This window comes from Natator depressus, chromosome 10 (assembly GCF_965152275.1).
Source record: "Natator depressus isolate rNatDep1 chromosome 10, rNatDep2.hap1, whole genome shotgun sequence".
In the NCBI taxonomy this organism is placed as follows: Eukaryota; Metazoa; Chordata; order Testudines; family Cheloniidae; genus Natator; species Natator depressus.
This window is the reverse complement of record NC_134243.1, coordinates 23,285,321-23,310,444: the sequence shown is the minus strand read 5'-3', so window position 1 is coordinate 23,310,444 and position 25,124 is coordinate 23,285,321. Positions and strand designations below refer to the sequence as shown.

General features: G+C 37.1%; 1 protein-coding gene across 7 annotated transcripts in view; it reads left to right on the top strand.

The window, feature by feature from the left end:
• CLEC16A (C-type lectin domain containing 16A) overlaps positions 1 to 25,124 on the top strand; it is a 177,424-nt gene that overhangs the window by 10,346 nt on the left and 141,954 nt on the right. For all 7 annotated transcript variants that reach the window (XM_074965454.1, XM_074965453.1, XM_074965452.1 and 4 more), the window contains exons 2-9: positions 2,842 to 2,970; positions 4,031 to 4,164; positions 5,708 to 5,856; positions 7,990 to 8,095; positions 10,267 to 10,390; positions 11,351 to 11,525; positions 13,157 to 13,210; positions 17,395 to 17,508. In XM_074965454.1, coding sequence (XP_074821555.1) covers positions 2,842 to 2,970; positions 4,031 to 4,164; positions 5,708 to 5,856; positions 7,990 to 8,095; positions 10,267 to 10,390; positions 11,351 to 11,525; positions 13,157 to 13,210; positions 17,395 to 17,508 — 985 coding nt within the window. The remainder of the gene's footprint in view (positions 1 to 2,841; positions 2,971 to 4,030; positions 4,165 to 5,707; positions 5,857 to 7,989; positions 8,096 to 10,266; positions 10,391 to 11,350; positions 11,526 to 13,156; positions 13,211 to 17,394; positions 17,509 to 25,124) is intronic.

The window sequence follows — 25,124 nt, the reverse complement described above, 5'->3', positions numbered from 1 at the left end:
ATATTATATGGTATAAAATTAATCTGCACAACATCCCTGCAGTGTTTTTCACCTTTAAGTTAATGAAACATAACACTGAGCTTTAGCATAGCTTTTGTCAGGGAATATTTAATTTAGTGCTTGATCCTATTCTTGTGCATATCTAATCATAAGTGTAAATTTTGGCCTTGAGACCTAGAAACACGGTTTTCTTTCCACAAAATCACCTGCCCCTTCACAGACCAGGAGAGTTAATTACAACAGCAGCGACACTGAAACCCAAGTAAATGCATGCAGACTTATGTTATGTCTACACTTAAACCACTACAGCGGCGCAGGAGGGGTTTTCCCGTTGGTGTGGGTAATCCACCTCCCTGAGGTGGTAGCGAGGTCAGCAAAAGGGTTAGAGAGGTTAGATCAGCATAGTTATGTCTCTCAGGAGTGTGGATTTTTCACACCCCTCAAAGAAGTAGCTATGCACATGTAGGTTCCTAGTGTAGACCAGCCCTCACCTTATCACTTAGGTTACCAAAAGAACAAGTATAAAATTAAGCAACAATGAGTTTTCCAGTAAAATTTACCAAACAACTGGTAAACCTGTAATCAGTTTCCAGGAATATAAAGCCCTATTCACAAAGGCATCATGTTAAAATGTGTTCAAATTTAGTTTTTGCAATTTGTCACATTGTGTACTAAACAAAATTTGTTTTTGGTAACCCTTTGGGAAACAGCTCAGAAATGCTTTGCAATGTATAGTGTCTTGGGGGCAAAGTTGAGTAATATCTTATGACTGTTTCTACTGTTTACTTTGACCAGCATTGCATTATTGGACTTATTCTCTCCCCCGCCACCCTCTCCAGTCTTCTGAAATGTAATTTAGTTCATTTCTAATAAATGCAGCCACTTACACGGATTCATTTCTCTATACATGTGATAGTTCAGGTTCACAGTTAATTCAGATAAACAGGGCTGAATATATGCAAAATATTGCACAGTTGATAGTTACCTCTGAACTAACCCTCTCCCCCCACCCCCCCAAGGGGAGCTAACATTTGCTACCATCACACTGTTCTCTCTGCTTGTAACACCCCTTCTCCCACTCTGCCTGGACCTTGTCTATTTAGACTGTAAGCTTTTAGGGGCAGGGACTATTTAGGGGCATTACTGTGCCTAGCATAATGGGATCCATTCTTGGATGATCCTTAGGCATACTGTAATAAACATGGTTAACTGAGTAAGTATGTACATTTTAACATTGGATCATACTAAATTTCAGTTTTCCTCATTTGGATTCTCTGCAAGTACTTACCTGGGAGGACAGACTGAGTCGTGTAAAGCTCTGTCTTAATAACATACAGTGTAATTGATTTTAAACGATATACAAAAGAACTGAGGTTGAAGATACATTACAGTGGGAGGAATTATCTGCAAAATGTATTAACTACTTTCAAATTTTCCTTTTCTTATCATGATTTGACAGTTGTACTTTGGCAGGGCTTTTGGAGCTGGGCATATTTTGAAACTCTTGGACTCTGTGCTGAACAGTTTGTTCTGGTCTAAACTAGTAGTTGGACAATGTTCTGCATCATTTAAAATTCACACCCATTTTCAGCAGTAGTTAAATTTCCTAATGTAGACACAGCTCACAGTGTGAGGGTGACTCAGCATAAAACATGCTGTTTTCCTGCAAGATAGTTGGAAGTAGATAGGTCAGGATAGGATCATCTGTGAGATGGAGTATTACATGTGGGTCTCCTTGTCTAAATGAACATTTTAGTTCATGGCAAGCTTGGGGTATGATTCTACTTTGCACTAGTATTCTAAGGGCTTACTGTCTTGTGGACCCTGCTGATATACATTAACAGTTTATAAATGCAGTTTGCTCTAGTCCTCTTTGAGACCGGGCTAGGGCCTGGTCTACACTTAAAAGTTCAGTCAACAGAACTATGGCGCTTAAGGGTGTGAAAATACATAAATTTACTTACAAGTCTAACAAAAATGTGGCTTAACTCTTATTAAATATAATTTCCCTAACATAACATGTTGTGCTTTTCTTCTATTTCCACGTATTTACCCAAGTAAAATGAAATTGGTACTACAGCTGTGTACAGGCACTCGTGCTGTTTCCTATCTGTCCTGGTTAAGACGTTTGGAGTTTTCAGCCATAAAATTTAGCCCTTCGGTTCAGACTGAGCCTTGGACCCACCTTCTCTCAAAGTAGTGTCTAAATACAGATGGTCGAAGGCTGAATAACTCAGCTCCACCCAAGGTGGAGCCAAGACATCCCTGACTGCCATCAACAATTAAGAATTCAAACAAAGATGCATTCCATGCAGCAATTCTATCGCTGTAATGATGCAGTATGTATTTCAGTTAACTTTACATGCAACCTGCTAGAATTAACCTCTCAGGGGTATTTAAATCTCTCCTTACACCCTGTAACTATATTTACCCACTTCGCTTTCTCTTCTCTCCCTTTTCCCATGCTGTTCTTACCCAACCGTAACCTACTCACAACAAATTACAAAAACAAATATAGAGGGTAAATAGTCAACATAATCATATTGTTTTAATAATCCTTTTTATTATGTACATGGTGCCTGTCATTCTAGGAGGTTAGTTTGCCTCTTACTGTTGCTTATTCATTGCTCTACCCCACCTCCAATGTCATTTTTAAAGTAAACAGAAGCAATTACATCAGGGGGAAAAAAATGAAGTTTCTTTCCTGGGATATAGTAATAACTGTGGAAGAACAGGTTAGTAGAGAACATTTGACAATGATTGTGAAAATCACAGCCCAACGTTGTTAAACACAGCAATAGTAACCAATTACATTTTTCTCCTCTTTTCTCCTCTCCTCAGGTATATGTATCATGTTTTGACCAAAAATACCACAGTAACAGATCACAACCGCAATCTGTTAGTGGAGACTATTCGTTCTATAACTGAGATCCTTATATGGGGAGATCAGAATGACAGCTCCGTGTTTGAGTAAGTGCTTTACAGCTTCACTGTTTATTTAAAAAAAAAAAAAAAAAAAAACCAACAAAACCTAACCAATTAAATCAAAATTGTTGATCAGCTGATATGGGCGGGGTTGGCATTTGTAGATTGAGATGAATGGTGAAGCTTGCACTATGGTTCCGACCAAATGTGTGCTAGCTATAATTCAGCTGTCCATAGAGGTTAGCTTTCCTACTGTGCAAGTCATCAGCTGCTTTAAGGAAGTTTCTTAATTGAAACTTGAGCAAACTATTTTTGGTAGAGTTCCTAACACACTTCATTGTAGAGGGGGAAGAGGAATTGCATACAGAGATGGTGGCACTTAGATGCTCTTAAAACAACTTTACAACGGGGTGTGTGCATATAACTGGTATTGCTAGAAAGGTAACATAACCTCTCATCCTACTGAGGATTGGTATGTTAGAGGAAACAATAAATCATTTATTTTAAAAAAATTCTGACCAATTCAAAGCTGCTTCATTGTACCATTTTGATGTTCATATGCCATGGTAAGCTTTGGAAGAAAATATGATGTAGTAACCTTTTTAAGGTCTACAGAGTAGTAGGTTTATAGGGTCATTCTAAATGTAATAACACACCTTTCTTTCTGATCCCCCTCCCCTCCCCCCCCCCGACGACAAAATACAGTAGAAGACAAGCTGACACTTTTAGTGGATTTTTTTTTTTTTAAGCTCTAGGAAATTCCACTAAAATATTTCCACTCAAAGACCCTTTCCTACAAAACTGCTTTCATGAGTTCGTAGGGTAAGGAAGCCTACTTTTCTGTTCAGTTGGACATTACATGTCTGACTAGCCCTTAGATCTTTATCCCTTTTGTTTATTAATTTGAATGCTCTTCAAACATCCTGGTTCGTTTAATTTTTGACAGAGAGGCACTTCTTGTCAGTAAATGGATGCAATATTAGAAAGCTATACACTATGAAAGTTGTCAAACTTATAAAAAATAAGCCCCCAAGTCAAACCAACAGTTGGTCCTTTTTAAAAAAAATAATGAATGAATCAGTAATGCTTTTACATTATCTTCTAGCTTTTTCTTAGAGAAGAACATGTTTGTTTTCTTCTTGAATATCCTGCGTCAGAAATCTGGTCGTTATGTATGTGTACAGCTGCTGCAGACCTTGAACATCCTCTTTGAGAATATTAGTCACGAGACATCACTCTGTAAGGACACATTTCTTATTGAACATTTGTTCTCCTTATTAAACAAATCAAAGCTTCAGCACACAGTGTAATTGCTCTTTTCATTTTATTAACTCTAAAAGCTAATGTACAAGAATGTTTTTAGGACTCAAGTCATCTAACTACCTCTGTGAGATCGTTAATTTTTTTTAATTAAACAGCATTGGATTTCCAATGCAACGCCACTCTAAAGTGGTTGTTCATAAGTTTCCAGTAGTAAAAAAAAACCCTTTGGGTTGTACTGTTGAAAGCAAATAGTAAAAAATTTGAAAAGATTTAATATGTGGTCTTTTTAAAGGGCTATTTAAAATGTGAACATTGTATTGAGTATGTTCTAGATTATAAGTCTTCTACTCAAATGAGGAATTTAAAAACCAACAACCATAGAAAATCACTGGTTAATTAGGGTCTCAAATGTATGTACTTAACTGTTGCAGAACTAGCAGTGGAAGCAAACACCCGCTAACAAAGCCTGTTGCTGTAGCTGTTCTGTGATCAGAGGGGTTGGCATCCAAACAAAACACCATGTTAATTTTAAGGTCCTTTAGAAACATATGAAGGGAGAAAAAAATAAATTCTTGCTAAATAAGAGAAACAAAATTGGCCAGGACAGCATCCATAAGCTTTTGAGGGTAAATAATATGGAGGGGGAAAATGCTATTTTAAATAAATACTTGATTTGTAATGCCTGAGATTTGATCACCAGCTACAGCATGCTTACAGAAGAAACATAATATAGACAAGTGTATTCAGTTCTCATTATAATCCTATCTTTGGGAGCCAAGCCTTTTTTGCAAGAAGTTAATGAGCATTACTTCTATATATTACTGCTAATTGAAGTAGTCATTTGCATTGTTCAACCTAAAAATAGGGGTATTTAGTTGTCAAATGGAGACTTAATTACTGCTAGGTTGTGCTTATAAAGCACTTTTTTCATTGTCAGGCACATATATATATATATATATATATATATATATATATATAAAAAGAAGAAATAAAATTAGGCTTGGAAGGATTAAATTTGTATTGCTAAGTGTCAGTAAACATTGATTTTACTGTACGCCCCTGCACGCCCCTTCCCCCCCTCCCTCCAAACAGCCCCAAAACAAAACCCATTTTCATCAATGGTGATCAAAATTTATGGTGGCAAAATAAGGAAAAATGCTGCTTGAAAACTTAGTTTGATTTAAGGATATCTACTTCATGTGTTTTGAAACATGATGTTGGCAATTTGTGTTTTAGCGGTTATGAAACCTTAACTTTTTAAGCTGTCTACTATCATTAAATTGTCTGATTCCTCCCCACCCCATCCTCCATAATTTCCTGCAAGTGTGAAAATTTAAATCAATGAAAACAAAAAAAATTGCATAACTTGTTTTCACAACTATGAAAATTTAAAATGATAAACGTTTTTCAAAAATAAACCTTGATATTATCCATTAAAATTTTAAAGAAATATAGCCTGTATATAACCTATTCCATAATTTTCCTTTGTGGTGATTTGTGATATGGTTTTATATTTCAGATTATTTGCTCTCTAATAACTATGTAAATTCTATCATTGTCCACAAATTCGACTTTTCTGATGAGGAGATTATGGCATATTATATCTCATTTCTGAAAACACTTTCCCTGAAACTCAACAATCACACTGTACACTTTTTTTACAATGAGGTAAGTGGCTGGAAAAATTTACAGTAAAAAGCCTTACTAACTAGTATGTGAAATGAGTTTAAGGCCAAAACTTTGGTGGATCCCAGAAAGACTTGTCTCACCCATGAGCCTTAGCAGTTCTCTATCTCAGCTCAAGCTTCTTTCGAGGACTGCTCCTGCTCCATTGTCTTGCAGTTTAATATTACTTATATTGTAGTAGCAATGTGCCTGAGTAAGAATCTCAATCAGGTTTTGTGTGTTGTAGCAAGTGTGTGGGGAAATCTTTTTGTGCTATGAAATGTCTGTCTTATGAAGAGTGGGAAACACACACTGGTCTTAATTAAATTGTTAACATGTTAAAAGCTTTATACTGTTTGCACAGGCAAAAATTAGAGTGCAATGTCTTTCTTCTATAATAAAAAGTCTAAATTCCCTCTGTTAACTCCATTAGCATATAATATCTTGGCATGCTATTAGTGTGTATCATTTAAAAAAAATAGTGAAGGTGAGATTTTAAATATTTAATGTGTAGTTTTTCAGCAAAGTCCACAAAGTATTTTCTCTGGTAGTCCAAAACTGATTAACAGTAGAGGATAACCTCATCTAATCCCAGCCCACAACCAGCTTTCTTGATTAAATACTACAACCGCTGAAATGAAGGTCTGGTCTACACTTTAAACATAGGTACAGTGCTCAAGGGGGGGGGGAAAAATCCACACCCCTGAATGCTGTAGCTCTACCAACCTAACCTTTGGTGTAGGCATGATTTAGCCTGACTGACCCCAATGTTTCAGTCAACGTAGCTGCCATCACTTGGGAAGGCGGAGTTCCATCACTGTAGCCTGAGTCTCCGCTACAGCGGCATTCACTTTGGAGCTGTTGCTGTGCCGCTGTGGTGCCCCTAGTGTAGACATTGCCCAAGTATAAATACACTGCAACATGGATGGCAGAAGCTAATGTTCTTACTGATTCGGTCAGTGTTCTGCCTTTTTGTTGTAATAACATCAAACTGAAATAGTTAACTTTGTAAATCACTGCTTTAAAAAATTAAAAAGCTTTTAAAATATTGCATAGCGAGATCTCCATTTAAAAGAATTTAATATAATCTAAGTGCAAAAGAATATCCAAATTTACAGAAATTTTGTCATTGGCATTTTGCATGTGTATATTAAAACAAACTACTTCATGGATCTTAGTACATATTGATGTTTTGGTCTGTCAGCTGCTATATTTGAATTATAAATGCCCACAGAACTTGGTATTGCAACATAAAGTGCAACATAACTTCAAACTTAAGTTAGTTCAGAATTCTGATGTTTCAGATGTAGTGATTACTCATAGAACCTAAAAAGAAAAGGAGGACTTGTGGCACCTTAGAGGCTAACAAATTTATTTGAGCGTAAGCTTTCCTGAGCTACAGCTCACTTCAACTTCATCGGATGCATCCGATGAAGTTGAAGTGAGCTGTAGCTCAGGAAAGCTTACGCTCAAATAAATTTGTTAGCCTCTAAGGTGCCACAAGTCCTCCTTTTCTTTTTGCGGATACAGACTAACACGGCTGCTACTCTGAAACCTGTCACAGAACCTAGAGTTTTGTGTATTTACTACAGTACTTTATTCAACTGTAAGCCTGTTATCTTAAAGCCCTAATTCAGCATTTGAATCCACGCAGACACATCCCATATGAAATCAGTGGGGATCAGCATGAGCGCAAACACCCACCTATTTTGGTTCAGTTGCAGGTCTAAGAGGTGGTTTTTTTGTTTGTTTTTTGTTGGTTTTTTTTTTTTTTTCATGCAACCTTAGTCTTATTTTTCTCTCTCCACATAATAGTTATTGCCAGAAGAGGGCATCAAAGCTGTTTTAAAAAGTACAGAGATGTTGTTGTGTGAAATATATGAAACTTTTGTTAATATATGCTTCCTGTAATAAACTCAGGTACCTGCAAACCTAATAAGTGTTTGAAACTCTCAGATTTTGTTTTAAAAAAGATTGACTACATCTGCATGCCTGTATAGAACTATGCAATAGGTTAGATTTCCCCCTCCCCCCGCCTTGTTACCTTTGTCGGGTAACTTTTTTCATGCAAAATCCTAACAAAGTATTGAATGTTTGACAGGAGAGTACATAATGCCTGCTGTATTTTTATTTCAGCACACAAATGATTTTGCCTTGTATACGGAGGCTATTAAATTTTTTAACCACCCAGAGAGCATGGTCAGAATTGCTGTCAGGACTATAACTTTAAATGTCTACAAAGGTAAGTTTTTAGTGTATCAGAAGACTAGTTCACCTAATACTTTGTGTAGCTAAAGTAAAATGTTAACAATTACAAACAATGCATATTAACCAGGCATAGCTTCTGATTTATGCAAGGCTGAATTAATTGTAAGCATGTTACTTAACATGCATGTGTTAACAAACATACATGTGTTAAATATAGACTTTTTCTTAATCTTTAAAGAAGATAACTCTAAAGCCAAAGTGTGTGTTTGTAAACATCCGTGTATTGTCCTTGATAAAGAAAAGGGTGCCAACACAATATAAAATACACAAGGAAATTCACCTCAACTGCCACTAGAGGTCCTAATCTGGCCATTTAAAATATTAGTTTCTTGTTGAGGATATCTGTTTCAACATATTGAACGTTTATAATAAGAGAAACAGTAATTTGTGGCAGAAATCAACATATGTAGTTTTTTTTATGACTGCAATTCTGGAATTTGGTCGTCCACTCATCAGTGGAGAAAAGCTATTGATAAGTTGTTCTTTGTGCAAGCAAGTATATATAACTTGCACTTTATTGAAACAATTTGTTTTGTGTAGTTCTGTGTAAATTCATTGGCATAGCCTGGAGGCAGGAATGTAATCCTAGACTCTGGAGTGCTCTGCATGGTGATGTGCATTCATATAGGGGTTTTTAGCCTGCAGTTGCCTTTAACTAAATTTGTATTTCAATATTTACACTGCTTTTTACATTACAAATTTAAAAGAGGAATTTAATATTAATTTGGAAATAAACTGTCAAGACCAATATAAAACTGCCTTACAAAATTTGCTATAAATTAGTGGATGTTGTAGTGATGCATGGACTGAAAAATGACTAGTCACTAGAAAATAATTTTTGAACTTTTATGTACAAAGTAAACACAACAATGCTTTTTAACTCGGTGACACTTTTTTCTCACAGACTTCTCTTTGAACAACTTACTGTTTAAGCTGTAAAGTATGTAGCTATAATAATAAAATGATTGGGTTAGTTTTAGCTCTCACCAGTATATAAGAAAGGTATAGAGTTTAATTGATCATTGGAATGTGCTTGTTACTGGATGTAGACAAGCTAATGGAGGAAGTAAAATGGCAACTGTGACATTAAAGTAACTGTAATTATTGATTACAAAACATAAAGCTGGAGAAAATTCTACTCCATGTTTTAAAAGCTGCTTGTTTGATCTGTATTGAATAAGAAAACTGTGAAGCAATGTGGATGCTAAGTGTCAACATTTATATGATAACCTTGAAGGCTTTTTTGCTTTAGATGCTTTACAGCTGTGTTGGTATCTGGACAAGGAGTACAAAATGTGGCACTTTCTGGTGTTTAGCAAGCAAGATCCATGCCAGGTTTTCTCTGCTTCTAACACCGAACCTCTGAGTGTGAGACTGTGTTGTTACAGAAACAGCAAAGTATGATGCACTTCATACTGTGTACATTTACTAAATAAAAAGGAAAGTTTTATGATGCTCTTGCCTAGAGTTTAAGTTGAATGTTGGAGAGCTCCGGGGGTTGAATTTGAAAAACACAACTATCAAACATGCAGGTGTCATAATTTTCTGACTATCCATTTGTAAATGTTCTGATCTTACACGTTCTAACCTGTATCTTTTAGTTTAGATGCTTCCTGCTTTAGCTCTTTAACCCTTTTGGAGGATGTCTCACCATCCCAGTTCCTAATCCTGTTAACTGTTGTCTGTCCTTTTTTTTTTTTTTTTTTTGCCTTTCCTTCACTGATGATTCCTGTGTTCCTTAATGCAGTGTCATGTAAGTCTAGTAACAAGTTTGGCTTTCAATATTATTGCTTTATTCTTACTTTGTCTTTTTAAAAAGAAAACTCATTTGAGTAGAGTGTAGTTTTCTGAGCTGCAGTAGATTTATTTACTATCCTGAGACCAATGTAAAAATAACCTTAGTATTTTAAGAGGCTCATTTAGCCTTTCAAGAGTTGTCTATTAAAGTTTCATATGACATCTATTTCATGGATAAGATAAACCCATACAGGGGTGGGTGGGTGGGTGGCTGTGTGTGAGTTTAAAAAAATTAGCTTGTAATGAAAATTCAGAATGGTAAGTTGACTGGTAAGTTGATTGTATTTTTTTTTTTTTTTTTTACATTGATCTTTTGGAAACTTATTTTCTTATTTAATTTCTCTTCAGTGGACAACCAGCCTATGTTGCACTATATTCGAGATAAAACTGCTGTCCCCTACTTCTCCAACCTTGTTTGGTTTATTGGGAGCCATGTGATAGAACTGGATAACTGTGTGCAGACTGATGAAGAGTAAGCTTCTTACAACTATTTTTCTTTTTGTGACATGCATTGAAAACCTTGTTCATTTCTCAAGAAATGATCCTACCAACAAGCAGCCTAAAGTCTGTAATTCTTACAAGTTAACGTTAGAAATCATTGCAGGAGGATATTTTCAAGTCATTTATCAATTTTAACATTCCTGTAAATAAATGATTTGTTGGAGACACGTTACTCCTCATCCCAGTTGGTTTGAAGTATATAGACTTTATTAGTGAACTAAATTGTTATGCAGAAGATACCTAGTGTTTGCATAACAATAAGACTAAAAGCATCTTTAGATATCTGTACACATTCAGAAAGCTGTACATTAGGATAGTTTTCTGAAAAGTATGATTAGAAAAATAGTCTTTCCAAGTTAATTATCTAAACACCATTGCCATCAATATAACTGGCAGATGGTAGCTTGTATAGAACCTCTTATTTTGTCAACTACAAAATTCCTGCTGTTGCTCATGATCACCACATTAGATTTGCTCTTTAAGTATGTATGGAGCAGTTTTTTAAAGCGTTACTTGGGTTAGAACAGTACAGAAGAAATATAAGTAGTTTTACTGGCTTTAAGATAAAAATGTTTAAATAGTCTTTTGTAATAGAAAACACAATTGTAATATTTCCTTTCATGACTGACTTCTGAAAAGGCACATACAAAGTGGCAGCTGAGATTTTTATGCTACTCCAGAAAACCGAAATTTTGTACTCATCACTGGGGATGTTGCATTATGAAATTAATATGACAACACTCTCCTTCAATTGCTTCATTTTGATTGTAAAATCTCAAAGGTTACAGGAGGTAAATTGGATGTCTGCATTAGTCACTCTGTCTGCATGGAATCAGACAGAAAAAAGATGCAGATACATTATCTCACTGAGTTCTGATTGTTTGTTTGTTTTTTTCTACCTTAGCTATGTCTAAATCTTTGTCTCTTTCAGGCACAGAAATAGAGGCAAACTGAGTGATTTGGTAGCAGAACATTTGGATCATTTGCATTATCTTAATGATATCCTTATCATTAATTGTGAATTCTTAAATGATGTGCTCACAGACCACCTACTTAATAGGCTATTTCTTCCTCTCTATGTGTATTCATTAGTAAATCAAGATAAGGTAAGGAATAGCTTGCATGATTTGGTGATTAGTTAAGTCTTAATAATTAATGATTTCCACTCAGTATTTACAGTAATTTGTGCAGTAAGTGTATCCCATAAGTAGAATTATTATCCTCTACATTTAAGTACTTTACAAGAAACACAGTTTAAATAATTCAGGTCTTTGTTTTTCTTAAATTAAAAGATGACTGCCCGGGAGATGCTGGTTTAGGTGTATGTGTGTGATATATAAACCCAGCTAAAGACTCACGTACATTGGCCCATGTAGTTAAACATTTAGAGTCAATTGTAGTTGTTAACCATTGCTTAGCATTTAATGTTAGCAGTAGTGAAGGGGACAGGAGCAGTAAGTTTAGGTCTGGGCCTGAATTTCTCAGAAATATGTTTTAAAAGGCCAGTATAACTGTATCCAAAAGATGCTTTTTAAAAAAGTAACCTTTAAGATTGAAAACAGGATCTCTGTTACTTAAATATAAAATTCTCAAATCCATGCACCTGGCCTCTAGTCTGCTTTTTCTAATTTCAGTGGGTTTTTTTTTAAACATGTGACTAATTTAAGTATCATCTGTGGCTCCGTAAAAGGAGCAGAATCAGGCTTGCTATCTACTGTATGGAACAGATGAAAATTTTGCTTAAATTCCATCTAATCCAGGTTCTTATACAGTGCCCATCTCTGTGGTAATTGCATGTGTCTTGTGATCCTCTTGTATTTTTTATCCTTGTTATAATTGTGTGACATCAGTTGCTCTGAAGATTTATCGTACTTTGCATTTGTATGGAGCCTGCCATCAAAGATCTTAGTGTTTTTCATATGTTAGTTAATTTAACCTGTCATATCCCCTTCTGGGTTAAGTAATTATCTTCATTTTATACAGTGAATTAGTGGTAGAGGTAGGTATAGATCAGATTTTATGATTTCCAGACTTGTGCTTCAGCCATGTTTCCTTCCATGTCTTTACAAATGCAAAAATATGCAAATATCTTTAGTGGCTTAAAACATGTTTCAGACAAGATGGTAAATATTGTAAATAGCTCTCTTTTCTGTGGGGGTAGTGGTTCTTTCAGAAACCAGATTATTCTAATTTCAATGGAGATTTTAAAGTATTGTCATTCTATAAGCATTTATTGTGCTCTGATTATGGAGAGAAAATGCCCGTGAAGCCAGAATGACCTACTTGAATCCAACAACGAATGTCAATAACTTTAGTAAAACGTATATCGGTCTTAATTTGATTTTGTGGAATAACACATTGTAAGAGTCTCCTTTTATGAATTTGTCATTTCAGAAGTACCATCTGGTAAGGATATGTTGGAGGGATAAATACATACTTCTCACTTAAGCATCTGGTAAAAATAAATATTACAGGAAACTTTGGCAGCCATATTTTCAAGTGTGCAGCAAATGAAAAATGCATTCTTCTGAAATCCTTTTCCAAAGAAATGGAAAGTCACTGGAAAACGTCAGCATATTCGTTGGAACTTAGTGGCATTGTGGGAAGTGGGGGAGGTAGTGCACATGAATAAATCAAGCGTTTATACTTGTTTTTCTTCTGTGTTTAAAAATGTTCGCCTTTGTTCTATTTAATGGTGTAATTAATTAACTGAGCATTCTTTTCTTTTCTTCCATAGGGTGGGGAGCGTCCAAAAATAAGTCTCCAAGTTTCTCTCTATCTTCTCTCACAAGTATGTCATGTTTCAATGTGGTGTTTGTAATGGTCTCAGTAATTTCATTATAAAATGTGTGTTTCAGGGGGCTATTTTTCAGCTACACATCTGGAGAGAATTGTGCTCAGTTTTGAGGTGCAGTGTGTACCTTTTTAAGGGACACTTGTATATTTTTTTTAAATCATTCGCTCACTGGTCATCACATGGGCCAACTGCCATCTTTACTTACTAGTACCTTTCCTTGGAGGTTCTTGGAATACTTTACAAACATTATCTAATTTAAAACTTTAGAACCCAGTAAAAGGTGGATATTTTGAAATGTTTGTAACAATCCCTTAACTCACCAGTCTAATGCAGCTGCCTCTTGAATGGGATGCAGCAGCTATTAAACATTGCATAACAGCATTGTACAACAAATCAGGACTGAAGTGAAGAATACAGTATTCAACTGCAGCTCCAGGCAGAATACAGCATTCCAAATTTCAATTTGACTGGGACATATAGAAATCAGGGTTTTGAATCTTACTCTTGTGCAAAATGTTGTGGGATCTTTAATTTAAGGTAGTCAGTGCCTTTGTTTTATGTCTCGTGAAATGTGATCAGCATTCTTGTATTTACAAAAATAAAAATTGAGTGTCTGAATACTAAGCAGATGCTATAACTTCTGACAATTGAAAATGCCATTATGGATTGCACACCTCTTGGGTAATTTTACAATAGATCAGAGTGCCACCATAAACTTCTTTTTAAATTGGGAATTTTTTAAGTGAGTGGTGAAATATATAGTTAAATAAAAGTTCTTGAAAATGCCAGATGCTTATCTTTGTTCTTCAGATTATTGCTGTTTGCCCTAGAGGTTGAAAAAGCTTATTCTGTCAGCTAAATATTAGCCTACCTACATGCTCAATACATTTACATTCTTAAGTTAATATATACATTTAGGTCAAAATATATTATTGACTTGAGATTTCTGCTAGAAGTGACAATATTTTAAAATGACTTATTTTTAAATCAGCCTTTTTATAAGTGGGAGTATACTCCCAGGTTGATTTCTTGATGACAATTTGTAGACATTGTAAAAACCAGTTTCCACCTGTTTTGTTGCCTCAGAGAAAATAACACTGCAATGCTGCTAAGTTTCTGTTTCCCACATCATTTTCAGTTTGAATTAGGTTTAGTGACTTCAGAAATGAAACCTTACAGTAGCAATCCCTTGAAACTAAGGGAATCAGTCTTTTAAAGTCACTTAATGCCTCTTATGAGATGCTTTGAGCCCTCTAATTTACCTTATGTAAATGGGAGTATTGAAGTACTCCGCATTAGAGAGAGTCAATAATTTTTCAGTTCACTAACCATTCTGAAAAGTGTTTTTAAAACAAAAAAACAACAAAAACCAGCCAAGTGAAATTTGACAAATTTCGTTTTGGGGTGAACTAAATGTCTTGAATAGTAATTGGCCAGAGAGAGGGTGTATGAACTGAGAATGACTATAGCTCAGTGATTAGGGCACTCGCCTGGAAGATGGGAGACCCAAATTCATGTCCCTGCTCTGCCTCAGGTGAGGGGGAGGGATTTAACTTGGGTGTCTCACATTCCAGGTAACCACTTTAACTACTTGGCTGAAAGTAGTAAAGGAGGCAATGGGTCCTCTAGCCATTTTGTGAATGGCATCTAAGTCCTCTTGTGAATCTAGCCCAAACAATTTTTTTGTCAAATTCACAATGGTTTGGGGTTGACTGAAACTGTATTTCTCCGGGAATGAATTATTTATCCAAAAAACGTCACCCTGTTTTGCTCAGCAGCTCATTGGGCCTATTTCATCATACCCAGGGCTTGTATACACTTAACACGCTACGCTGGCATAGCTATTCCACTGCAGTGCATTAGTCTAGACGCTACCTTTGCCGACAGGTGGGATTTCTTCTAAATCACCTGAGAATCAAATGTGTGTATCTAGGGGCAGAACATTATTCACAACATTGAGTAGCAGATTTCCATGTTGGTATCAAGATGCTGAGTAGTTAATGCAGCAAAACTCTTCCTTTTATGGTTCTACTATATTGCATATCATTAGTATGGTCTGTCTTGTGCTACAACTTGGTCCATCTGATTTGAGTATAAATTGTAAAATGCAATCCCTGTTTGTTTTATGCTGTCATTGTGATAGCATCTACCAATACAAATGCAGGATTATAGTAACTACTCACATATGAGTAGTTCCCAACCTATACCTCCTCAGTCAACATTAAGTTGTTAGTTAATATCTTGATGGTCTGTAGTGAAGCAAAGGCTTGATGAAAGATTCCTGAAATAGATCTCTATAGGTCAATAAATATCAACTCTGACAAGGTGGAAGTTGGACAGCCAGGTTCCTCCACTGAAATCTTGTTTTGAAGAGTACACATTAAGTAACTTAAGAAAACCACTTTAGTGATTTCTGCCATCAGTGTTGCATACACAGAGACGGACACTAGCATACCAGATACTCCATATAATGAACAGCTTTCTAAATTAGAACCAACAACTTGAATTGCATCCAGCAGCAGATGGGAAGCCACTGCTGTACCCGAAGTGCAGATGTAATGTACTTTATGCCAGGGCATTCCTGTGAGCAGGCAGGCCGTTACCTTACGTTCCTGAGTTACTTCTAAAGGGTAGCTCAAAGTTAATCTTTGAGAGCATATTGTTATTGAAATTCTGAAGTGGATTTATATGGGTTCTAGCCCATCGCTGCCAAATAGGAAGTCAAAGGTTCCCCCTTGCCATTGGAAGGCCGGATAATAGCATGTTCTGTAAGCAGATGTGGTCAAACAGTGAACCCAGGGTGCTGGTTTAGTGACTCTGAAACTGTGTTTTTGTCTCTTTCACCTAGAACAACTAGGAATTTATTTTAGGTTTTTCTGTAGCACCTATCATAATACTTTCTAAGTGCTTAAATGTTGCAAACATTGGAGCCTTATTCCTACATTACATTGAGCTTATTCCTACGTTCTATAGAATCATAAAACTAGACCATTCCTGACAGGTGTTTGTCTAACCTGCTCTTAAAAATCTCCAATGATGAAGACTCTACTACCTTCCTAGGCAATTTATAAGTTTTTTCCTAATGTCCAACCTAAACATCCCTTGCTGCAATATCAGCCCATTGCTTCTTGTCCTGTCCTAGCCTATCCTCAGAGGTTAAGAGAAACATTTTGTTTTCTCCCTCCTCCTTGTAACAACCTTTTATGTATTTGAAAACTTATGTCCCTTCTGTCTTCTCTCTTCCAGACTAAACAAACCCAATTTTTTTCAATCTTCTCTCATAGGTCATGTTTTCTAGAAATAATTTTTGTTGTCTTCTCTAGACTCTCTCCAGTTTGTCCACATCCTTCCTGAAATGTGGCACCCAGAACTGGACACGATATTCCAGTTGAGGCCTAATCAGCACAGAGTAGAGCAGAAGAATTACTTCTCGTGTCTTGCTTACAATGCTCCTGCTAATATATCCCAGAATGGTGTTCGCTTTTTTTTTTTTTTTTTTTTTTGCGCAACAACGTTACACTGACTCTTGACATTGAGACTTGTCAGATACCTCTCACTGAAAAACAACTATTAAGAAAAATGTTCTTACACTGTTGAAAAGTCTTAGATCTTCAGGCCAGAAGGGACTGTTTTGCAGGATGTCAAATTAGATCATAAACACAGGCCATAGAGCTTCAGCCACTACTTTCTCCATCAAGCATATTTTGTAAAATCTTATGCATGGAGTATTGCTAGGTGTTCCCATACCACAAGGCCTGTGAATATAATGTACCAGAATCACTTAACTGTCCTGGCTTTCCCCAATAACAAGATTTCTGTGAAATTGGTTGACTGTAGATGAAAGCTATAGAATCTTCATGTTTCTTGAAACAAATGGGGAGGAATAAATGGTGCTTAGCTGGAAGAGGATAAAAGGAAACTAGTGAACACTGGCCAAGTAGACTATCAATCAGGCTTGGAATTCAGGGAAAGGCAGATTAATTTGATGTAGAAATGGATTGTGGTCTCTGTTCCTCCTGAATACTAATTACAGCTCAAGTATATCCCAGTTTGGATTTTTTAATTAGACATTATGTAACGTAAAGAAATTTTAACGATTTCATTAGGTGGGGAAAATGCCTTCAGTGTCTAAAATATATATATGTCTAACATTCTTTTCTCCCTCCCCCTCTTAATAGGTTTTCCTGATTATACATTATGCACCTCTGGTGAACTCACTGGCTGAGGTTATTCTTAATGGGGACCTTTCAGTATTCTCCTCAAAAGTTGAGCAAGATATCCAGAGAAGTTCAGTAAGTGGTCAACTAACTTTTTTGTATGTCTTTATTTTATATTTATATAAATATATAAAAGGGAGAGAATAGGATGTAGAAATCTGGTTAGAAAATACTTGTCTGCTTCTGGAGAACTGATGAGCTTCCATCGCATTCAGTGGGAGGCTATTTTGCAGCCTGATTGACCTTTCTGTTAAGATGCACTTCATCTACTCATTTTTTTTCTATTACCCTAAATGTTTCCTTCTCTTCATTAATAGTATCTTTCAGTTTTTATGTAGACTTATCACTTTTTGGAGATGAAGCCAAGCTGTAGCTTTCCTATTGCATAATTGTAAGTGAAAATGCAATATGGACTCAAGCTATTTGGTACAAATGACAGTGTTTTAAAAATTAACCCTGTGATTTCATTCTCTGAATGTTTAAAACAACTGTTTTATAATTAGGTGCGTAATGTACTCCAAAGTTCTTCCACAATTGTTTTTTATTTCTAAAAATATATCAGCCTGTTAAATCAGGGAAAATAATGCTCTTCAGTTTTTTGATTCCCAGGTCCCTTTCAGTCATTGAATTAGGTTCAGCAAATTCTGAGAACTGAAACCTATAGCAGCCATAACTTTCAAGTAGATATACATAATTATCAAAATATAATACTTATGTGAGAGTTGTAGTAGAAATGACCAGGCAATGTTTTAAAATAACTGGATATATTAATCTTTTTTTAATGGATATTTAAATGTAATCTTTATATATTACATAGGAAGAAAGATTAAGTCACCTATGTTACTTATCTCTGAATTCCCTGCAGCGTGTGCTTGCATTTGCATACTTAAGAGTAGCTTAGTTTTTCTAAAAGCAGTCAAATCATGACTGTACATGACTAAACAGACTGTAATTCCTTTGTCAAAAGTGAAGTATGTCCTCTAAGCCTATGTCTACATTTATTGAGGCATGTAGGGTACAGACACTGAATGCCCAGTTAGCATAGGTATAAATAGTAGTGTGTAGATAGTGAAGCACTGCTCAATGAGTAGAGTACAGACATGCCAGAACCATAGGGTATATATCTTCTTTGGCTCTTTACATGCCCAACCAGTGCCTCCAATATCTATGCTGCAGTGAAAGACTCTGGAAGGAGGAACTGCTGGAGCCTTTCCTCACTGCTTCCCCCCATGAGAGCCTTTCCGCTGTGGCATGAAGCTACGTGTACTCTACATGCTGCCACAAGTGTAGACAAGGCCTAAGTATCTGAACCTTCTACCCTACCACCCCCCCCCCCCCCCCGCGCGTGCACAATTTTTCTCACCAAATTTAACTTCAGGTTTGGCTCTTTAGCATGTTTAAGGATATTTAAAAGAACCTCTCAAAGGCTTGCTTTAACAGAAGTGAACTTTCCTAATGCCTCGTTGTGTCAGGGGAGCTTTGTTATGGGCTGATCTTTATTGTCCATGGCTATTCGGCACAGATACGGGGGTAGTCCGACTTTGCTCTTAGTATTGGATTTCTTTTTAAACAGACACTCCAGGGTGGAATGATAGTATTGTGAGTGAACACTTCCAGATAAAATAATCTCTTGTTCATGTTAGCAAAGGTCTGTGGCCTTCTGTTTTGTCGCATACTGGATGTCTTAGTGTGCATTACTTGTATGCCGTAAATGGGTTTCATACAGAAGCAGCTTATTACTAGGAAACCTGTGGCCAGAGGGTGGGGTCTGTCTGTCTGCAGAAATTACACTTATTCTAGTTCACAGCTATTATGCAAAGGCACCTATATCTGATGTTTGAGTGTTTTGGAATGTTTGTTTCAACGTTGACGGGTTTGTGGATTTCCTACAAGCTTGGGTTCGCTTTTATTGTTACTTTGTGCAGGTTTTGTTAGTGCTTTTTTTGGCTGCCACTTCCTACTGCTCAAGATAAGTGAACTGGCTGCATATAAACTGGAAGTCATGTCATAGCTAATCACATGAGCTAAGTAGGGCAGGTGTTAAGTCTTTTTCTGTGCTTGCTGATAGAAGTTTGCTTGTAGGAGAGTGAACTGAGCTTTTGGGGCTAAGGGGTTTCAGTGGAAAAGAGGAAAACTTCAAGTTAGGGAAACTATATTTGTGGAGAGTTCATCTATAGACTCTAGGAAGTATTTATAGGGAAGTAACGGTTTCATTAAGCTCATGGGGGAAACCTGTGGTGTGGAGTTTCCAATGGAAAACCTGTCAGCAGGAGGGAATATAGTTGGCTGGGGAAGCTGGACAAGAGGCCTCCAGTGAAGGGAATGTATCGGGTATCCAGCATGGTTCCAATAAAACAGACAACATGGTGTAGGTGTAGCTGTGTTCATGTAGGGTGGTGACAGGCTAAAGCCAGTCAGAGGTATTGAAAGATTCCTGATGTATTGGGGATATGGTTGGGAAGGACAGTTTAGTGTTCTCTTCTCTGTTAACCTGTGATGGTACTCACTGGGATGACTCAGGTTGGGTCCCAAAGTTAGTTGCCTACCAGTTTAGGGGTTATTCTCCAGGGCTATTTCTAGGTAGCTGAGTACCAGTATCACCACTGAGTGCAATTTGTCGGTAAGAATTAGCGATGATATATTTCTTCCTATTTATCAATTAAAACTTTGCTCAGGAACTGGGTTTTTCTCTTCTCAAGTAATTACTGTATGCCGTAAATGGGTTTCATGCAGAAGCAGCTTATTACTAGGAAATCTGTGGCCAGAAGGCGGCGTCTGTGTATCTGCAGGGGACATTGTAGAAGAGTTGGGAGTGAAGAACAGGCTTAACTTACTATTTTCTTCCTCTTAGAGTGTTAAATTTTACTTTGAATTCTCAATTCTAGTAAGTCCCAACAGATTTCTCTTCCTCATTTCTTACTGTATGCTGCAGTATTCCACAGTACATGTTTGAGTGCTAATATTGGCTCCATAGACTTGCATTGTGTTTAGATTTACCATAAAAATATTTTTAGGTCCTACAAACAAACAAACAAAGGATATATCTTAACATACTATAATGAGAAGTAGTTATAAGCTAAAGAGAAGAGGAAAGTTTCATCTTGAGACTTAGAGACAGGATCTCAGTTCAAAGTTTTGTGTCTCTTGGTATTTGAAATGTCTTCAAAGACTTACATTTCCCAGGTACTAATGTGTGGCGAAATGCTGGTGGAATAATTGCATCACAAGTACTCTCTGGGTCCAGTGTGCTATTTTAAATATATATTTCAAAACTGAAATTCAAAAATTCCCTAGAATTGTTTTTACTAGAAGTCCTGGATCAACTGAATGGCATTTCACATGGATATAAAGATCAGACTCGTTAGAATCTGAAAATTGTTCTCAATTACCCTGGCTACAAATATGAGCCAGTGGTATGGAGTAATGGTGCCTACGTGAGGGTAAAGCAGTACAGTGTTGAATACTGAAGTCTGTAAGAGGTTTGCACCTACTTTATCAAAAAAGCAGTCAGACTTGTGTCCCATCAATATCTTCAAACTATAGGTGTGGTGTTTACTCTATTCCAGTACCGTCCCTTTGGATCCATGTTCTTTTTGGCTAGTGAAGGCCAGTGAGGAAAGTACTGGATCCATTGCTGGTGGAGATTAATACCTTTATTAGGGAGGGTAGGGTGCCAGCTTCTTTTTAAGAAGCTCTGGTGCATCCTCTGCTCAGGAAACCAACATCTGATGCTAGGGTCTTCCTTTTTTGGGTTTAAAAAGGCTGTGGGTTTTGGGTTCTCTGTTAAGATTACAGAGAAGTTTATAGTAAGACAACTGTTGCCTCAACCACCTTGATCCTTACCAGTCTGGTTACAGAGCTGGGTATGGAACTGAAAGAGTCTACCAATGCAAGAAGTACAATCACCTAATGATGGATGAAGATCAGGTAGGGTCCATGCAGATACAGTTCGAGCTGTCAGCAGCTTTTGATGCCATCTAATGAGGTGATTTTGAGTTACCTATGCACTGCACAGGTGAGTTGATTTAAAAACAAATAGTTTGCGGAGGACAGCTTGAACTAACAATTACCATTGTAACATAAAAGCTAACAGACCTGTCTTGCAAGTTATGTCAAAATGTATTTGACAGCTTTGCTACGGTACTAATTTCTGGAAATCAGGGTTTGTAATGGAAATAGCAGCACATGTTGGTGACTATAAAAAGATAAGGTCATTAATTAGGGTTGGCAACTTTCTAATTTCTGAAAAAACTGGACCCCTCTGCTCTGCCTCTTCCCTTGAGCGGTATCTCCCCCCCCCCCCTTCTTCTTCCCCCCACCAATAGCTCACTGGGCTCCCTCTGCTCTGGGGCTGGGACAGGAGCCTCAGGCTGGGACAGAGCCTGCCTGCTTGCAGGTAGTATGTAGCCCCTGCTGAACAGGGGCTGGTGCGAGTTGATGACCCAGCACCTCCCCCCTGCCCACAGTACCTGGACAATTGGTGTCCAGTCAGTACATCTGACTGGATGCTGCCAGGTCCCCTTTTCACCGGGACTTTCTGGTTGAAAACCGGACACCTTGCAACCCTATAATTGATGCACAACAACACCAATAGTGATTACTGCTCAAAACAGATCAACAGTAAGAGATGTTTTTACTTTAAGTATCCAAATCCTGTGTATACAGATACAGTTCAGTGAAACTTATGCCAGGAAGTCTCGACAGTGCCTGTTTAAAAACGTGTGTGTTTATAAGTGAACAAACACCCCATATCAATGTGTAGCAAGTTCTGAAAATAGATGTGAGTAGCAGAAATTACATGTCAAGGTAACTATTTTCTATATACTTCCTGTTATTGGACGGTGTTAAAATGAAGCTCTTGCTATGTTCTTCTTCTTGTGACTGTAGTTAAATATGTGAAGTCAGGGAGAATATAGTATAAACAATTTGACAATAGTCACATTAAGGTTTACCTTCCTTCCTGTCGGTGAGATCTGTTTCCTGTGTAATTCGGATGTTGCTCAATCCTACCTGTTTTAGGTTTCTTGGTTTTTGTTTAACCTACTTTCTCCTTCTCGTAATATGAAGATAAGTTACTGGTATTGCCTTGCTTTACCATCACGCTTTACACAAGATCAAACTGCAAATATGTAAATAATTACTTGAGAAGGTGTAAATTAACATTAACCTAAAATTGGTATCAACCTTGATAAATTATGTGCCTTCTAAATTAATTTCTGCTCTGATCTTATGGTTTAAAGTATTAGGAGCGTGTAGCTCTTGTATCTGACAGCACACATTACATATTAGCTCTTTGTAACCGTTCTTTTTCTCCAGACTAAACAGGCCATGAAAACTGGCCTTTTTATAGTATGTCCTCGAGTGTTCATCTCCTAGTTTTCAACATGTTTCATTCACATTGATGGGCCACAGTACACTGCATTAAAAATGTACTTACAGTATATTAAACATTTTCTTTAAGGAAAACTGTATCAGGCTTCTAGAAATAGCTGAGTCACTAAATAATGGAATGGGAAAAATAAACTAAATGATTCTTGCAACTTGCATCTTATAAGATGTTCCCATAAAGAAAAGACTTCATTTGTTCCTCCATTTTTCATGCCGCTTGTAACAAGAACTCATTAATATAAATAGGGCTCTAAATCTAGTTATTTCTAAAACTTCATGTGTTGCAGTTCTATCTCTGGGTAAAAATAGATTTGAGAGCTTAAAGGGAGATAATTTTGTGCTTAAAATATAAAAGCTTCATAGTGGTGGTTTTTTTTTTTTTTTTTTTTTTTTTTTGTCTTGTCGCTGTGAAGGATTCTTGTACCAAAGTATTTCTTGTTATGGTAAGTAGCAATGGGTCACCTGGGCAAGGTTTGAATAAGCTTTCTCTACAAATTGCAAATCCTTACTTGAACCTTTTAGGGCTACAAATTGTGCTAGAGATCTTGCCAGGCATCCCTTTCATGATGTTTATCACTTTTTATTGCTGTTCTGAAACAAACTGTGCGGAAGTTGGAAAAAACTGTCCCTTCACTTTTTAAACTTTTGAGCCAGAAGGCTTGATTATATACATAATTTATCCAATTGGTTTGCCCCTCAGTATTCATCTCAAAATACAAATACTCACTGAATTACCTCCATCAGAAGATATAGAATAAAGTACTGGAAATCCAGTGATTTGAGTTTTCTGTATCTCTATAAGAATATACATTTGTTCAAATGAGATCAGCTGTTTGGAAATAACCACTTCCACTAGCAAGCATATGTGAACAGCCTCCCTAGATCAGGGTTCTCAACCTTTTTCTTTTTGAGGCTCTCCCCCCCCCCCCCCCCCCCACATGGTATTAAAAACTCCATGGCCCACCTATGTCACAACAACTTTTTCTGCATATAAAAGCTACAGCCTAGGTTAAGGGGTAGCAAGCAGGGCAGTTGCTCAGGGCCCCATGCCACAGCAGGCCCTGCAAAGCTAAGTGGCTCAGGCTTTGGCTTCCGCCCTGGATGGCGGAGTTGTAACCCCAGGCTTCAGCCCCATACAGAGAGGCTTTGGCTTTCTGCCCTGGGCCCCAGCAAGTCTAATTGCAGCCCTGCTTGGCAGACCCGTTGAAACCTGCTCGCGGCCCCCCAGGGGGCCCCGGACCCGTGGCTGAAAACCACTGCCTTTATATGAGATTGTCTTTGTCTCACAAACAATGAACCAGAGTATTGATCATGGCTGTGCTGCTTCACAGTTAAGAAATAGTCTCTCTCAATATCCTGCATAGCATGTACCTTGATTTGTTCAAAAGAAGGCGCTGTCTCTTACTTAATTTGTGGGATAAAGCCCTGTTTTAAATGAAGTACGTTTCAGAAACTTGCTGCACACAGCAAGAATGGGTAGGAGAGCTGCTGGAGGAAGACGCTAGATGAAATGTTCTTGAAGTTCAGCTTTTGCAGAACTTAAATGCACACACAAGCAAAACTTAAGAAAACCAGCCATTCTCAGCAATCCTTTGCTCCTGGAATTCCCCCTTACAAGCTGATTCTGAGATATCTGCCAGCTGGCAGTTAAAGTCTGTGCTCATAGTCCTTTGACCTTGCTTGTATGGCTAGCTCCTACAACTAACAGACCACCCAATGATTTAAAGATTTCCCTGTCCCTCTAGGCCATTGATTGAGGTTGCTGTCTATGTGGAATATTGTTCAGGTTAAATAAAGAAGCCTAGGTGTGATGAAATATTGGAATTGTTTTGCTGAGTGTGAATTTCTTGAGATACTTCATAGCTTTGCACTCATAGACATTAAGGCTTCTTGCCCACATCTCAAATGAAAATTGAAAATTGCTTTTAATAAAAATAAACAATACAATGATTTTGTGGCAACTTTGCAAATAAGACCACTGGATGACTGGAGAAGGTGTTTTCCTTGGTCATGAGCCTAGTAAGTGGAGTGCTGCACATCTGTTGCTAAGGGGAATGGTTCATAACAGATATGTTTGCCTTTAGCTGCCTTCATTTGTAATTATCCAGAACTTATTTATTTCCTATCTAAGGCACAGCAGTTTGGGTGTTATACGTGCTTCTCATTCTGGAGTGCACTGAGTTGAATAATATTACGTTGAACATCCTAAAGTTGGAATACTTGGTAATTTGTGTGATATGGGTTTATGCAGTAATACTGTGAAATATACTTAATCATATCACACAAAATACTGGTACTATGTT